General features: G+C 45.0%; 7 protein-coding genes across 7 annotated transcripts; 3 read left to right on the top strand and 4 right to left on the bottom strand.

The window, feature by feature from the left end:
- Positions 1-93: 93 nt before the first annotated feature.
- On the bottom strand, positions 94-3,367 carry VTP01DRAFT_860 (uncharacterized protein; the record flags this gene model as incomplete). The annotated part of the gene is made up of 10 exons (XM_069387739.1): positions 94-231; positions 288-612; positions 672-1,156; positions 1,222-1,322; positions 1,380-1,962; positions 2,126-2,192; positions 2,566-2,594; positions 2,665-2,954; positions 3,029-3,087; positions 3,153-3,367. The coding sequence occupies 10 exons, from the start codon at positions 3,365-3,367 to the stop codon at positions 94-96; spliced, it is 2,292 nt and encodes a 763-aa protein (XP_069245280.1).
- Positions 3,368-4,769: 1,402 nt separating this feature from the next.
- On the bottom strand, positions 4,770-6,154 carry VTP01DRAFT_861 (uncharacterized protein; the record flags this gene model as incomplete). The annotated part of the gene is made up of 7 exons (XM_069387750.1): positions 4,770-4,852; positions 4,915-4,928; positions 5,003-5,385; positions 5,449-5,485; positions 5,546-5,787; positions 5,858-5,975; positions 6,036-6,154. 7 exons carry the CDS (start codon positions 6,152-6,154, stop codon positions 4,770-4,772), a joined length of 996 nt encoding a protein of 331 aa, XP_069245281.1.
- Positions 6,155-6,341: 187 nt separating this feature from the next.
- VTP01DRAFT_862 (uncharacterized protein) lies at positions 6,342-6,933 on the bottom strand (the record flags this gene model as incomplete). Its single annotated transcript, XM_069387761.1, has 3 exons — positions 6,342-6,509; positions 6,567-6,667; positions 6,729-6,933. 3 exons carry the CDS (start codon positions 6,931-6,933, stop codon positions 6,342-6,344), a joined length of 474 nt encoding a protein of 157 aa, XP_069245282.1.
- Positions 6,934-7,769: 836 nt separating this feature from the next.
- Positions 7,770-8,483, top strand: VTP01DRAFT_863 (uncharacterized protein; the record flags this gene model as incomplete). Its single annotated transcript, XM_069387772.1, has 1 exon — positions 7,770-8,483. The coding sequence occupies one exon, from the start codon at positions 7,770-7,772 to the stop codon at positions 8,481-8,483; it is 714 nt and encodes a 237-aa protein (XP_069245283.1).
- A 780-nt stretch (positions 8,484-9,263) lies between these two features.
- On the top strand, positions 9,264-11,415 carry VTP01DRAFT_864 (uncharacterized protein; the record flags this gene model as incomplete). Its single annotated transcript, XM_069387783.1, has 10 exons — positions 9,264-9,389; positions 9,477-9,617; positions 9,676-9,784; positions 9,839-9,861; positions 9,919-9,975; positions 10,041-10,270; positions 10,340-10,780; positions 10,862-10,917; positions 10,985-11,044; positions 11,105-11,415. 10 exons carry the CDS (start codon positions 9,264-9,266, stop codon positions 11,413-11,415), a joined length of 1,554 nt encoding a protein of 517 aa, XP_069245284.1.
- A 90-nt stretch (positions 11,416-11,505) lies between these two features.
- On the top strand, positions 11,506-12,578 carry VTP01DRAFT_865 (uncharacterized protein; the record flags this gene model as incomplete). The annotated part of the gene is made up of 3 exons (XM_069387794.1): positions 11,506-11,913; positions 11,981-12,319; positions 12,384-12,578. The coding sequence occupies 3 exons, from the start codon at positions 11,506-11,508 to the stop codon at positions 12,576-12,578; spliced, it is 942 nt and encodes a 313-aa protein (XP_069245285.1).
- Positions 12,579-12,835: 257 nt separating this feature from the next.
- Positions 12,836-14,298, bottom strand: VTP01DRAFT_866 (uncharacterized protein; the record flags this gene model as incomplete). Its single annotated transcript, XM_069387805.1, has 3 exons — positions 12,836-13,563; positions 13,629-13,937; positions 14,007-14,298. The coding sequence occupies 3 exons, from the start codon at positions 14,296-14,298 to the stop codon at positions 12,836-12,838; spliced, it is 1,329 nt and encodes a 442-aa protein (XP_069245286.1).
- Between the last annotated feature and the right edge of the window lie 75 nt (positions 14,299-14,373).

A 14,373-nucleotide genomic window follows, 5' to 3' on the forward strand; every position in this document is an offset into this window, starting at 1 on the left:
GTAGTTAGTATATAAGAAGTAGAGAAGATATATATATATATATATATATATATATATATTATAAGAATCTTTGTGTATTTCCCGTTTCCCTTTTCACTTGAGTGCAGCGAATGCAATGTCCACCCGTTCTTTCAACTGCACCTTATCGTACATCAGACGAGCCAATTCATGCAGATCAATGGTATCCAACAGCCGAATAGTGACTTTTGGTGCTTGCTTCGTGCCAGTCGCCTGTTGTTCATATGTTAGGACCTTTTACCGATATAAATGTTATAATTGCAGCTTACCTTGACTAGAGGGAACAGGCGATCGCCAAGCTGTTGTTTCTTTTCATGTATAGGTTTACCCTCCAAGGATGCCAGCAACTTTTCGATTTCTTGGACCGATTCCTCGATGCTTTGGCTGTCATTGCCGTTGCTATTCGCATTATTTTTGTTGCTGCCTTCTCCATTTGCTTTGGAAGGTGAAGTATTGGAACTAGTTGCAGGTGGAGGTACAATAGGAATAGCTTTTGATGCACGTGGCTGTGTCTGTACAAAGCCGTTAGAACGAGGAATTGGACTGATGGAACCATGATGCAAGGACGAGTTCGCGTTGGGACTCTGATTTGGCCTATGAATAGCGTGAGATGCCCGGTCATCCAGTGACAGCAATGCCATTGGCAAACTTACACATTCTGTTCATACGCCGCAGCTGCAGCTGCCTCATCCTCTTCAGTACCGTCATTAAATGTTTCTAGTGCTTCGAGTGCCAAATGGATCTTCTCTCGAAGGAAATCTTGATTGAAAAGACACAAAGAACGTTCTTTGCGCTTGAGTGTCAGGAGCATATCGACGATATCGTTTACATTATTTCCATAGTCGCCACAACGCATGATGGCTTCCATGAGGCGCTGTCGTTGAATAGACGCGCTAGATTCAGTCATCACTGAGCTAATAGATTCAAGAGAACCTTTGCGTCTCAGAGAAGGTCGGCCATTTTCGCGTGTATTATATTCTTGATGTTGAGGGAATTTTGGACGAGGCTGAACATTCAGACCGGAGGCCAAGGATGCTAAGGATGGGCCGGTACTACTGACACCGGACATTGGAGATGCCGAAAAGGGAGGTGAGAGTCGCAAAGGATGTTGGCTGTAAGAGGACTCGGCTGCAGAAAACTAGAAAAGCACAGAATAGTGAGCATGACCACGAGTGGATGTGAAGGTATATGTATCCTCCGTACCTTTCTGTGCAGAGGATTTGGCGGTGAAGGCCGCTTTTGCCCTATTGTTTTCATACTTAGGGCAATCTGATCAACATTGTCGATTCCTAGTCCATTGACAGCTTGATGCCAATATCAGTCATTTGATGCTTAAACATAAAGTTGACATAGTCGCTCACCATTGATTGGCGGCGGAGGCATAGCCATATCGTAAGAGTGCCTAGTGTCATGCGACAGGTACGCCGGCGCTCCGATACCTGTGGCAGGACCTGCAGCAGCAGCCGTTGCAGCAGAAGCGTTTGGGGTATAGTCTTGGAAGTGCGGGGAAGTACGCACTGGTGTGCCGATAGGGCCCATATAATTTTGGAGGGGATTGACAAGCGGAGACGACGAGCTCAGAGGTGGCTGGTTCTGTTGCTGGCTCTGCTGCTGTTGCTTTTCCTGACGTGGTTTCTTTGGCTCGTGGTAGGCGACCATAAGCGCCTTTGACATTACCATCTTGCCGTTCATCTCTTGCAAGGCAGCAGCAGCTTCTTCTTGTTTATCATAACTCACAAAGCCATAACCTTTGGACTGACCCGTAGCAGGGTTGCTCATAACTCTTGCTGAGACTATGCGACCGAACTTTCGAAAGAGGTTGAAGAGCTCATTGTTGCCTATGGCGGGGTCGAGGTTCTTAATGTAGAGATTCATATAGTCGACATAGCCGCCGCCTTCTTGCTTCACGGTTGAGGTTGGCATAGCAGTGTTGGAAGCGGAAGTCTGTTGGTTGAAAGAAAGCAGCATGTATGTTAGTTGAAAGGCATAGGAAAGAAGGAAGAAAAAGGAAAAATGGGCAAGAGTGCGGTGGAACAGTTCGGACAGCTTACAGCTGCCTTTTGCTTGATTTGTTTAGTAAACAAAGGTTCGAAACCGAAATACTTACATCTTTGTTCCCTTGGTCTGCTACACTTGCGTTGCGAGTTTTGGATGGCATAAACGACACGACGTTGCTAGATAAGAGATGAAGAAATCCGTTAGTGATCTTGACAAAGCGTGAAGTAAGAGAATGCACAATTCCTCAGCTTCAAGCGCGTTTTATGCTGTCTTTCTCGCGCACAAATCTCTTGATGGTATTTTAAAAAGAGGCAAATAAATTTCCTCTCTCAAGACCCTTTTTCCTAGCACGGATATCTCCACAGGATAGACGCTCCCGCTCCTCTCTATCTCTCTCTCTCTCTCCCTGTCGCTCCGTCAACCTTGACCCCTTCTCAACGTGCTATCCAAGCGCATTGCCCGTGAGCACGCTTTCTCCCTTTCTGTGATCTCCTGAACCATCCTACCAAAGAAGAAGAAGAAAAGCAAGATCAAGGAAACATGACTTACATGACATTTCCATCTATTGTCTTGCCATTCTGGAATAAAAAAAGTAAAGGCATCAGATGATCGCTTTCGCTCCGGGAACCCTCAGCATGTGTAACTTACCAGATTGCTCTGAGCCATGTCGGAATCCTCTTGGTAGAAATACTGCACAAACGCTGTGCCTCGGAAGCCTTTGCCCTCTACGATCGGCTTGCACAGGCTCAAGGGACCGAACGGCCGAAACATTTCATAAAGTGCATTGTTATCGATCTTTAACGGCAGATTCTTAACTTGAAGAATTGGGCCTTTGGGTTCGGGCTCGTATGATCCATCATCTTGATAAATACGAAATTGAAGCTTGCTTGTGCCATCAGGAAATGTGAACCCATTGTAAAGTGAATAGACCCTGTCGGCTGTTATGCAAGGTTGCGCATGAAATTAGGGGTTACTTTCCCTTTCCCTACTGTTCCTTTCTCTTGCACGTTACCCGTTTTAGGATCAGAAAACACCAAGTAACCGCTACCTTGACCTTGGTGAATTACCACTCTGCAGGCAGCCCCTCGAGTCAGCGGCTTCAGTCTGTCAAGGAAAAGTAGCAACGATGCACTTACTCCGTCGGCTGGCAACGGTGCAGCAAGCTTCGAATATCCTCCTCACTGACAGTATTCTCCAATCCATCAAAGTAGAGCGTCTCCGAGACAATACACTGTCCATTTTCGGCAGGCACTGGCTGAAAAGTCGATCTTCGGTTAGATCGAGTAGGTGAGCCTCCTGATTTACTTTTGGGTAATCTGATAATGGGTTGGTACGGGTAGGGTTCTGTCATTGTTTGGAAAACGCGGCTGAATTGTGTTGTGGGTATATAGTTGGGTGCTCAAGGTATATTCTACACGAGAGTGAAAGCATGTCAGGAATCGTGAGCGACGCATTCTTTGGCGACCTCTCGGCGGGCAGTGGCGGCGGTGGTAGGATAAGCGTACCTGGAGCAATAGAGCGGAGACGACTGATACGGCCAGATAACTTGTCTGGTAAAGCAAAAAGTAGAGCGGAAAAGGGTCGATAGAGATCACGCAAAAGAAAGCGATGGTCAGGCAAAAAATAAGGGCTCTTTAGCAAGGAAATAAAATAGAAAAAGAAGAGAAAGGACAGCAGTAAAGGAGAGAGAAAACGCTGTGGAAGGGCCCCAGAATCCATATGCGGAGTTTTGCCAAAATGCTCTGCTGCACGCGTGTCGACAAGAGGCTGTGCAACATGAAGTGCCCAAATGAATGGTTCTAACAAGTTTGTATCCCTTGCGGGTCAGGTCAGCATCCCACTTTTCTTTCGGGGCGCAAATTGAGTCGGACGATGCCACGACTGGGGATTGCGTTCAGGGCCAATTTTCTGTTGTCAGTTGATGAATCGGCATGTGTGATTTGCAGAGCAGCTGCGGATAAAAATGCTTATATTACTTTTGATCAAAATTAAGCTTTTTACGTAGAAACAGCAAGCTATATCTAGTTCCTAATAGTCTGACATGACGAGCACCTTAACGCAGCATATGCAGACAGCAAGAGAGCAGAAGAAGGAAGGAAGAAACTGTGCCTCAACATGGCACACTATGCGACAGGGCCACAAAGGCAGAGCACATGCATCACTGAGCCAATCTATATATGGTGTCCGCTCAACAAGGTCGATTTCAGAAATGGTGACAGTCAGCATGGCAAACGAGACTGACAGTTCTGTGTGACCCTGCAAAAAATTGTTCGCAACAACAACAAAAGATGCACTCACGTCGACGATCATTAAAATTAAAGCATATGTAAACATCTTCAACTGTAAGCATCAGCGGCAAAAAGCGACAAATTTTCATTTGCATCGCTTCTAAAGGAATAAGATCGTACTGCAATTGCTGTACAAGCGCCTCCTTTGGCGGTGCCCTTTTTTTGCGGCGATAACAGTTGTCAGTAGGCCGCTCCGTCCGGAGAGTTCAAGAACGCTGGCTTATTGTCACCTAATCACAATTGCGTATATCAGACGATCAGCAGTTTTTTAGTATGTCTTACCATTACTACTGATTATAGATTTGCGTTATCTACCGTAGTTGCCGGCTGCTGCATCTTAATGATTACAGCTGCTCTTTGGCAGCTTAACGAAATTAGGGGGGTGCAAATGAACAAACAAATTTTTATAAAATTGCATTTATGCATCGAAGCACCTTCCAACTACTCCCAATACTAGAACATCAATTAGCAGTGGCTGACTTCCTTGAGTCTTTCAGCTATTGATGCTGCTAACAGCTTATGCACAGGGTATGTTGGATGACCTGAGTCTGTGTAAAACAAGGAGAAAATGAGAAACTTTAAACACTCTGCCCAAATTTATCCAACATACTTAGCCAAAAGTATCTGTAAATGTAAGTAGATGACAGTCAGAACGCAAATGTGTTGACATGATATCGGCAGTAGCTCCTGGAACTTACTCATATGGAGCATGGCATCCATAATCTTCGTAATTAGTGTTAAAATCAGGCGCGGTGTAGTTTGCGCAGAAGGTTTTTGTTTCTTTGAATCCAAGTGATTCTTCATTTTCCAGATAACTGTTGAAGTATGCATGCGCATCAATGGTAATAGCATTGGCATCCGTATACTTGGCCTGGAACGCTTTAACATGCTCATCGACAATGATGTTGTAAAGCTGAACCAATTCAGCGATTGCTGTTGTGTTCTTTTTCGAGTTTTCAGGCGTCTTTTCTATTGGCGGCAAGTTGAAGAATGCAAACGAGCGTATTTTCTGCGTGTAGAGGGTTGCTACTTTGTCAAAGTAGACATCGACAATTTCATTGTAAAAGGTGGAAAAAGAGACCTAAATATGATGCATCATTATTATTTATCATGGATGAAGCATGTTTCCTACAAGCTTGCTTACATTAGTCCATGATTTAGTATCCCCCAAGTCGTTGATACTGGTCGCAGTATTATGGATCAATAATAAGGTCCAAGCGCACACTCTACAATGTCCCTACCCAATCCAGAATGTCGCTAGTGTCGTTCTGGGATCCCATTTTACCACTGGATTCACAGAGTTAGTCCATTGATCGATTTGCTCAACAAAGGATATGGTATATGGACGATGGCGGGCGATATGCCAAGGATCAATGTCAGCACCCGCAAACGCAATGTCAAAAGGTCGCGGATGGCAATTCTGCGGTAGACCTTCAAAGCAATTGGTCAAATATTCGACCCAATTTGGTCCGTTAGCCGAAGTCTATCATATGATGTATAGAGTTCAACGTTAGGAAGACGGTTCTGATAGGTAAGCAAAACCAAGTATCCACCTTGTTGAGTAATATGGGATCATGGAGTGTGCCTTCCGGTTTTGTAAAGTTATTCCAGCTGAATTCTTTTGTACCTAGAGCTCCCTCCACGTACGAATACGAGTCTCCAAACGAAAAGCTATTTCCTGTGTCAAGACGATTTTCTCATCTAGTATGTCAATGAAGAATTGTATCTTACATGGTATCTATCTTTTCCCAGCAGATATCAAACTTTTTGTCCACAACAGGAGGAACTGGTTTTGCAATTGCAAGCGGCGATAATGAGGTTATCAAGGTAACCGCAATTGATGCTCGCATCTCCGGGAAAAGGGAAAAGAAACAATACTGTAATTACTACATTCTATTGACCTTTGCTCACATTGTCTTGCATTTATACTGCGAATCTGAGGGAATTAGGACAATTCTAACGGAGAATATCTTTACAGCACTTCTTCACACGATTTATGTGGAGTTGGTGGAACGTTCACATAGTCCGGATATTTGATTAACTCGCACTCTCCTCCTGCCCCGTTTTCAATTTCTTGGTATCCTTTTGTTCTTTCAATTGGTTTTGCTTTCGCTTTTGACGCCGAGCTCTCTTCTTGGCTGTCCGCTCTTCGTCTTCCTTCCTTAATCGTGCCATTTTCTCCTCATACTCTTTCTTTTCTCTTTCCTAAAGCATTGTTACTTTGAATGCAATTTAGATTCGTGACTTGCAATTCACGCTAACCTCCTTTTCTTGCTCCTCCATCTCTTTTATACGCGCATATTCGCGTCGTCTGTGTGCTCTGTATACGTGGAAATCACCGCTACCCGCACCAGCGCTTGATCCTATCCTCATTGTGTTATTACTTCAAGTCCCCAATCATATATATTTCTATTCTCCTGTTACCTGGTACATTCCGCACAAATTCTTTGGGTGGTTTTATAGTAGATTCTTTCTTGGGACGTTCGGGGATCTCTACAGGACGATCGATCTTTTGAAACAGCTTTTCCAATTGCTTTTGTGTTTGAGTTGTAGCATCCATCTTGTTACGTATGCTTTTCGGACGATCTTCTTTCTTTTCTTCGTTCTTTTTGTTATCGTTGTCTGGCATGGCGAAGCTGTGATCAAAAGGAGTAACTGATCTTCAACGAAAGGAAGCGAGAATTTCGGTGGAGGTTTTGACCCTCCGTCGGACCCGTCCTCGGAAGCTCCTGGCAAAATGCAGCTGCTGCCCCTCCATAGCAAGCGCGTTATTTCACCAAGAGATATAAACTACTCTCCTTTGCTGATGATTCTTGTAATAATTCAGTTGCTAGTTATCCATAACTGTTGCCATTAATTTCAGACCATAGCAGAAGCGACTAAACCATACATTTTAATAAAGAACATCCATCAGCATCCGTTCTGGTGGTCTCAAGAACACCTGAAATCAAATGACTTCCGCCCAAAGATGATGCCAGAACATAACTCTTTGCATATAAACTTGCCCCTCGCCCATAGCAAAGAAAGCAAATGAGTCAGATAGGTTGGTACCAAAAGATATAAACGATTTTCCTTTCTATCGGGACAGAAAAGCTGAATAAATAAAGCACAGCGAATGTAGAAATAGAAGAGATGATCTGGCGAACCTCGTGACTATCCCTAATCAGCATCATGCTCCAACCGCTTGATAATTGCATGTAAATACTGGAAAATCAGGGGCTACTTATTTTCTTTCTCTTTTTCTTGATCAACATCCTGTTCTCACCGTTTACCCTCTCTCTTCAATTTATTATAAGAATGCCGGAAATTGTGATTTCCTCGCAAAAGCGGAGGCGGCACCTTGTTGCTGCTAGCGAACACAGACTAAAAGCAGCCTTACCAACTTCGCCGCGTCCCAACAAGCGTGAAATAATTTGTCGCCGCCGGCACACAAGAGAAGTTTGCACCGCAGCAGTTTCTCCTCAGATGCCTCAGAATGCTGAGCTGACTGCAGAAGAGAATGATCAAAGCCATGCCACCAAAGCAGCAACTGTGTCAACAGAAATATCTCTGCCTTGTAGCGCCTCAGCATTACCTGACAACCTAGAGACTCCACCTTCTCCACCAGCGACGCCTACATCCCGCCGTTCAAGCTGTCCAATCTTGATCGTATCACAGCAAAGAAAAGCAGCACCAATTGAGCAAACTTTTCATGCGATTGCTCACAATAAATTGAAACCTGAAATTGCCGCTTATCCTGCCGTCATGGCAACATTGCCTATGGAAACTGGACACAAAAGCACCAGCATCGTTATACGTCGACCGCCGAGTACTAGCAATGCCGAGCCTCAAAATGAAGCTGTAGCGCGGCTGGCAAATATGCTCAAAACTTCTCGACAAATGACAGCAGCTGATAGTTACGACATGCTACATCATCAATTGCAGCAAAACGCCTGCAGTGAGCCATCCACTCAAACAACACTGGAGCGCGAGGCTGAGCATGTTTACCGCGAATACAGAAGCTTGCTATTGCAGTGGCGGCTGCCAATGATGGAGAGCATCGATAGATGCACAGAAAAGAGAGCGTTGGAAATAGGGTCGTCCCGAATGTCCGGTCGACAAAGATACCAAGTCATGCGGAACGCAGCTGAGGAGCGTAATAATCATCGGAAACGGATAGCCCAGCTCTTGCAATTCTGACGCACATATGTAAATATATGCATATACAGGTCTTTTCGAATAATGGTACGATATCAAACTTATTCCCTCGTAAGAGCAGTGTCTGCGCAGTTGCCAGTGGATTACTTGTGATAATGTCTCTAAGTTGCCTTGGCGTTTCTGTCATAGCCGTGTTGACGTTTCCTCGCAAAAATTCTTGAAGTTTTCCTTGTCACAAGCGCGCATTCTTTTCACTTGAGCCAGACAAATCCGACATCAGTGTATAGCAGCGAAGTGCACTCAATGTTTTGAGACACTATGCAGCTATAGAATAAAACATTCCCCAGAGCTTTCTCCCGCACGATTCTCAGCTCACAATACAAAAAAAACAAGAATATGTAATGCATTGAACACTACAGTTTCTATAAAAGTCATTCTCTATGAGCAACTATTCATGGCTAGATATCGAGCTTTCAGTCAATTCCTCAAAAACGCTGTCATTATTGCAGCAGCAGGTTAGCATCAATTTTTGAGACGCTGTATGATGAATGGGCTCAGGATGGAATCCGTAGTTATGCTTATGACTCTCAAGTAAGATGGGTGATCTTTCATGTGTTGGGACGGGCTCGTTCCAAACATCCGTTTTACATTGTATTTTCCCCAATCATTTACTCGGAATTTGCAAGAACTGTCAACACAATCGCTTTCACATTCAGCACTGTGGGGAAAAATGGGTTCTCCTTGCACGTGCGATTCATGCAGAGATCTTCCCCATATTTTCAGGCTCTTTTTTTTTTCAGTTCTTCTTCTTCGATCTTCAGTATGGCCCAAGTGAGGTTCAAAGTTGATGTGCCTGAAACCCTAGATTATACCCCGCGCGAGGCGATCGAAGATAGCATCACGCTCGTACGCGGTTTATTCACTGCAGGTTGGAGGACTACAGCCCATGCATAATCGTCCGCTTTAGTATTAATTTTTTTTTCTTCTTCTTGGAACAAAGGACGACCGAGAGATATGTATTGGCGCAAATTTCAGCTCAAACGCTTGTACTCTATGGTCAAAGATCATGAAGACAAGTTTTACGAAGCTCTGGCAATGGATATGAAGAAGCCTCGACACGAAGCTCTCATGGGTGAAATCAGTCCAGTTCTTGATGAATGTCTTTATTTCCTGGACGTGAGTCGAGATATGCGGTCTTCATTATATTTTCTGCTGATTTGATTTTATTACTTAGAATATTGAAAGACTTGCCAAAGATGAGACAGTGAAAGCACGCTCGGTCGTCAATCGAGCTGACACTTGTGTTATTCGCAAAGATCCCCTGGGTGTAGTGCTCATTATAGGCAAGTACTAAAACTGATAAATGCGACGCTTGTCCCCTTACAGTGCCCTGTTAGGTGCTTGGAATTATCCGTTGCAGGTGAGTTGGAGTGGGAGTGTGAAAATTGGATGCCAAGGTTTTCTTAAACAAATTAAGCTGGTCTTGGTTCCTCTGGCTGGTGCGATCGCTGCTGGTAATGCCGCCATTATTAAGGTACGAGTTTATGTGCTTTGCAATGTTAGCCAAAAATGTAGAGGAAACTCACGTAAAGTGAACAGCCCTCCGAGGTTTCTGTCCATACATCGGCTTTGATTACGGAACTATTCCCCAAGTATATGGATACCAGCTGCTACCGTATTGTGAATGGAGGAGTTGAAGAGACGACGGCCTTGCTTCAATACCAGTTTGATCACATATTTTACACCGGTAACAATGCGGTTGCTAAGATTGTCATGGCGGCAGCAGCCAAGCATTTGACACCCGTGACTTTGGAGCTCGGAGGAAAATCGCAAGTGATGACACATCAATAACGTAACGCATATGGCATTAACGTTTATTTTCTTATACTTTTCACTAGACCCGCAATCATCACTGAGGATGCCAAGATAGACATAGTCGCTAAGCGTATCGCTTTTGGCAAATTTTTCAATGCTGGCCAATCGTGTGTCGCTGTTGATTACGTCTTGATTCCCAACGCGCTCGTTGACCGCTTCGTTCAGGCTGTAACCAAGGTCGTGAAGGAACGCTTCGGTGAAGATCCCAAGCTATCCAAAGATTTTGGCCGTATCGTCTCGCTTCGACACTTTGATCGCATTGCCAACATGATAAACAACCGTGCCAGTGGCACCATAGTCTTAGGAGGTGACACGGATCGCGAGGAACGCTACATTGCTCCGACAGTTATTTCCAATGTCAGTTTCCATGACGATGTTCTTATGGGTGACGAGATCTTCGGTCCTGTGTTACCTATAATCGCTTACAGCAAACTAGAAGATGCAGTTGCCATGGTGAAGAAGAAGTAAGTCGATGCTGACAGCATAGCCACGTGCAATTCTTCATTAGCGTCAAAATTATCTGATGAAAAAAAAAATTTGGACAGATCACCTCCTCTCGTTGCATACGTATTCTCGAATAAGTCCAGTGATCAAGAGAAGGGTATGTAAAACGATAGAGACGTGTTTCATCGCGGGAGTTCCACAAACATTAAGTAATATCTCTCCAGTCATCAAGTATATGCCTTCAGGAGGTGTTTGTATGAACGACTGTCTGATGCATTTCGCCGGTAAGTTACGCCTAGCAGCCAAGCTAACGGCAGGTTTTAATCACACTAAACCATTCATAGAATTTGCACTACCATTCGGTGGCGTCGGAAGTTCGGGCATGGGCAAGTATCACGGCGATCGATCATTCCAAGCATTCACGCACGAGCGTTCTATCTTGATCAAAAAGCAACGCTTGGAATTCCTTAACCGCTCTCGTTATCCGCCCTACACCGTATCGACTTACAAGACATTGCGATATGCCCTCATTGCTGGCAATTTGACGGTGCGACGCATTGTGTACAAGCGTGGAATTCGTCGTTTCATAGTGTTCCTTGTTCTTTATTTGTTGCTCCGCTTCAGACGTCGTCTGGCAGCTGCATTGTATAATTAGCTTGCTGAGTCCAAGCGAACCACTCAAAATTGTGGGAAAAATTTTCTGACAGGTCTTTCCTTTTTCTTTTCCTTTTTTCTTTTGACGTCGATGCCAACACACGAATACAAGTTTCTAAAGACAAACAAAGTATCAGCCATCGGTATTCCTCTTAGTGCTGGACAGCCCCACAAGGGCGTTGAGAAGGGTCCTCGTAGTATGATGGAATTTGGCCTGGCAAACCAGCTCCAGGAACTTGGTTGGGAAGTCGAATACCATGACAACGAGGAGCGTGTTGCGCAATTGAAGCCAGAACATGATCCTGTACTGCAAAACTTGAAAAACCCAAAGACAGTCTCGGCAGTGACAAAGGATTTGTCCCAGCAGGTTGCTGCTGCAGCCAAACAGGGCAATTTTGTTTTGACTCTGGGCGGCGACCATTCGCTAGGTTTAGCAAGTGTCTCTGGCATATTCGAAGCTTACCCTGACGCATGCCTTATCTGGGTCGATGCTCATGCTGTAAGTCAGAAAGGACGGTCGAAACTAGCATAGGAATTATGAGTTAACAGAGAATATCCCATTTTAGGATATCAATACACCTAGTGCCACAACTTCTGGAAATATCCACGGTTGCCCGCTTGCTTTCCTCGCCGGTCTTTCCAACGATCACCCCGACTTCCAATGGGTTAAGCCGTGCTTGAAGCTCAATCGACTTGCATACATCGGATTGCGAGATGTCGATGACTTTGAAAGAAAAGTGATCCGTGACATGGGCATCACTGCATTTACCATGCAACATATAAACAAATACGGAATAGGCAAGGTACTCGATATGGCGCTTGACGCCATTAACCCGGGACGTGACCGACCAATCCATGTGTCATTCGATGTTGATGCTCTGGATCCCACAGTCGCGCCTGCTACGGTGAGTTTGGATTAACTCGAAATATCATGTCTTTGCTTCCACGGGACTAACTTCAGGAACGCAGGGAACGCCTGTTCAGGAAGGCATGACTCTCCGTGAAGGTCACTTTATCTGCGAGACACTTGCTGAATCTGGTCTCCTGGTCGCTTTGGACGTCGTCGAGGTCAACCCGGAATTGTCAAACGAAGAGGATGCATTCCGTACCATTCAGGTCGGCTGCTCAGTTGCCCGCTGGTGCCTTGGTGAAACACTGCTTTAGACAACCGAAGCATTTCCTTGCTCACTCCTCTGTACATAAACCTACTATATCACGCTCATGTCCTAGACACCCAACCCCCTCCTCCTTCTCGCTATTTATAACATTATGTTTTGTTCTTTACAATTCATCGACAATGATTTCATTGCATCAACATGAAAACCAGAAAAGTTCTTGGTATTTAAATAAAAAGAAAAGACATAAAACATGGCAATGAACTTTACAAAAACAAATGAAGAATTCTTTCTATACAGGTAAATCTAAAACTTATCTTCCAAGTGATCCAGAGGAGATGGAGCGTCTACTTTGTAGCTGCGGACCACGCTGAAGAAATAAGGTTTCATTAGCTTTAGATCGTACAGAGTCTCTGCATCCACCCCCTGCGTCGCACTCGCATATTCTATCCAAGCAAGCTTGTTGTGCCGGCCACGATGCGTACTTTTGATGGTCAATGCCATTCGGAAGTGCTCTCGCGGTCGAGAACGATCGATCATGTCGATAAAAACTTGGCCTTCTCGCTGTTCAAAGCGACCTCTAAAAACCTGGCGTCGAGTAAACTCTGGCGTCAAGAGCTTCACAACATGTGCAGGTTCGTCTGTGGAGAGGTACTTTAATATTGTACCGTCTGGAAAAAACCGGAGATATCTGTAATAAGTGACAAGATGCACCGGTTGATTCCATGTATTTTCGGAGGATCCAGGTCGAATGTAGTGGCAAGTAGAGATGTAAATACCATCGTAACGGATACGCGGGCGTTCAATAAACATGCGCATCCAATGTCCACCGTACGCCTTGACATGGTGACTCTGGTGTAATCTGGATTCTGCAACACTCATATATGGTTGTCGGAAAGCGTGCTCGCATGCGAAGCGCCAGAGACTAGGCGACCGCGTAAGGAGGAAAAAGTTCTTGCATGCCAAAGCAAAGTTGGCAACGGACGACACAGAGCATAAGACGAGGTGCCGCAGAATATGAACGATAATTTCGCCTGTGATAACGATGCATATTGAGTTCCCTGCTCGCTGCTCCGATGTCGCATTGCTGAACACTTACTTGGCAATTTTGATATTAATACTGGCTTGTAGTCTACAGCAGGAATGTATTCTATTTGTTGCGAGGAAAATTCACGTATCAAATCTTCCAATGGGTCTTTCCGTATGGCTGCTGGAGCCACATATTCATTGCCCACTGGAACAACGTGCTGGAAAGTATCTTCATCCTGCAAAGGCTTTTGGATTGGCGGCACCCCTGCGTTGCTATGATCCAAAGCATTGCCGTCAGCAACTTGAGCTTGATAATGTCGCTTGTAAGCATGGTCAATATCTGGATCCATCTTGAAAGCTCGGCGGTACGACGCTAGAGCTACGGGAACATTAATACTTTGCAACGAGATCTACGATTAACAGCTTTGACAGCTGCAACTCTGCTTACCTTGCCCCAGCTTGCCCTGTCGTTCATTGTCAACAGCTTCAATGTAGTGATCCATGGCAGTTACGGGGCGGACAACTTCATCGTCTGTTTTGGTTTCCACTGCCTCACTTGTTTCTTGCAATGATAAGGAATCTAGTTGTTGCGATAAAGACGGATCGTCTTGTGCGTCATGTCGAATCGGTGGCGATCTCGCTTTCTGGTGCTGCAACTGGACTTTTCGGCTCTCAACTTCCTCCCTCCATTGTCGTCTAAACTCGTCGAGTTCTCTCTGCGTCGTTGCTGACTGTGCCATACCGGAAGCTCGAGGAGAAAAGACTGGTTGCTATAGTCCGCATGCAATGCAAAGCAACGCGCGATTTGACTGGTG

The sequence above is a fragment of the Rhizomucor pusillus genome, assembly GCF_041956525.1.
Source record: "Rhizomucor pusillus strain CBS 183.67 unplaced genomic scaffold VTP01scaffold_1, whole genome shotgun sequence".
NCBI classification, from domain to species: Eukaryota; Fungi; Mucoromycota; class Mucoromycetes; order Mucorales; family Lichtheimiaceae; genus Rhizomucor; species Rhizomucor pusillus.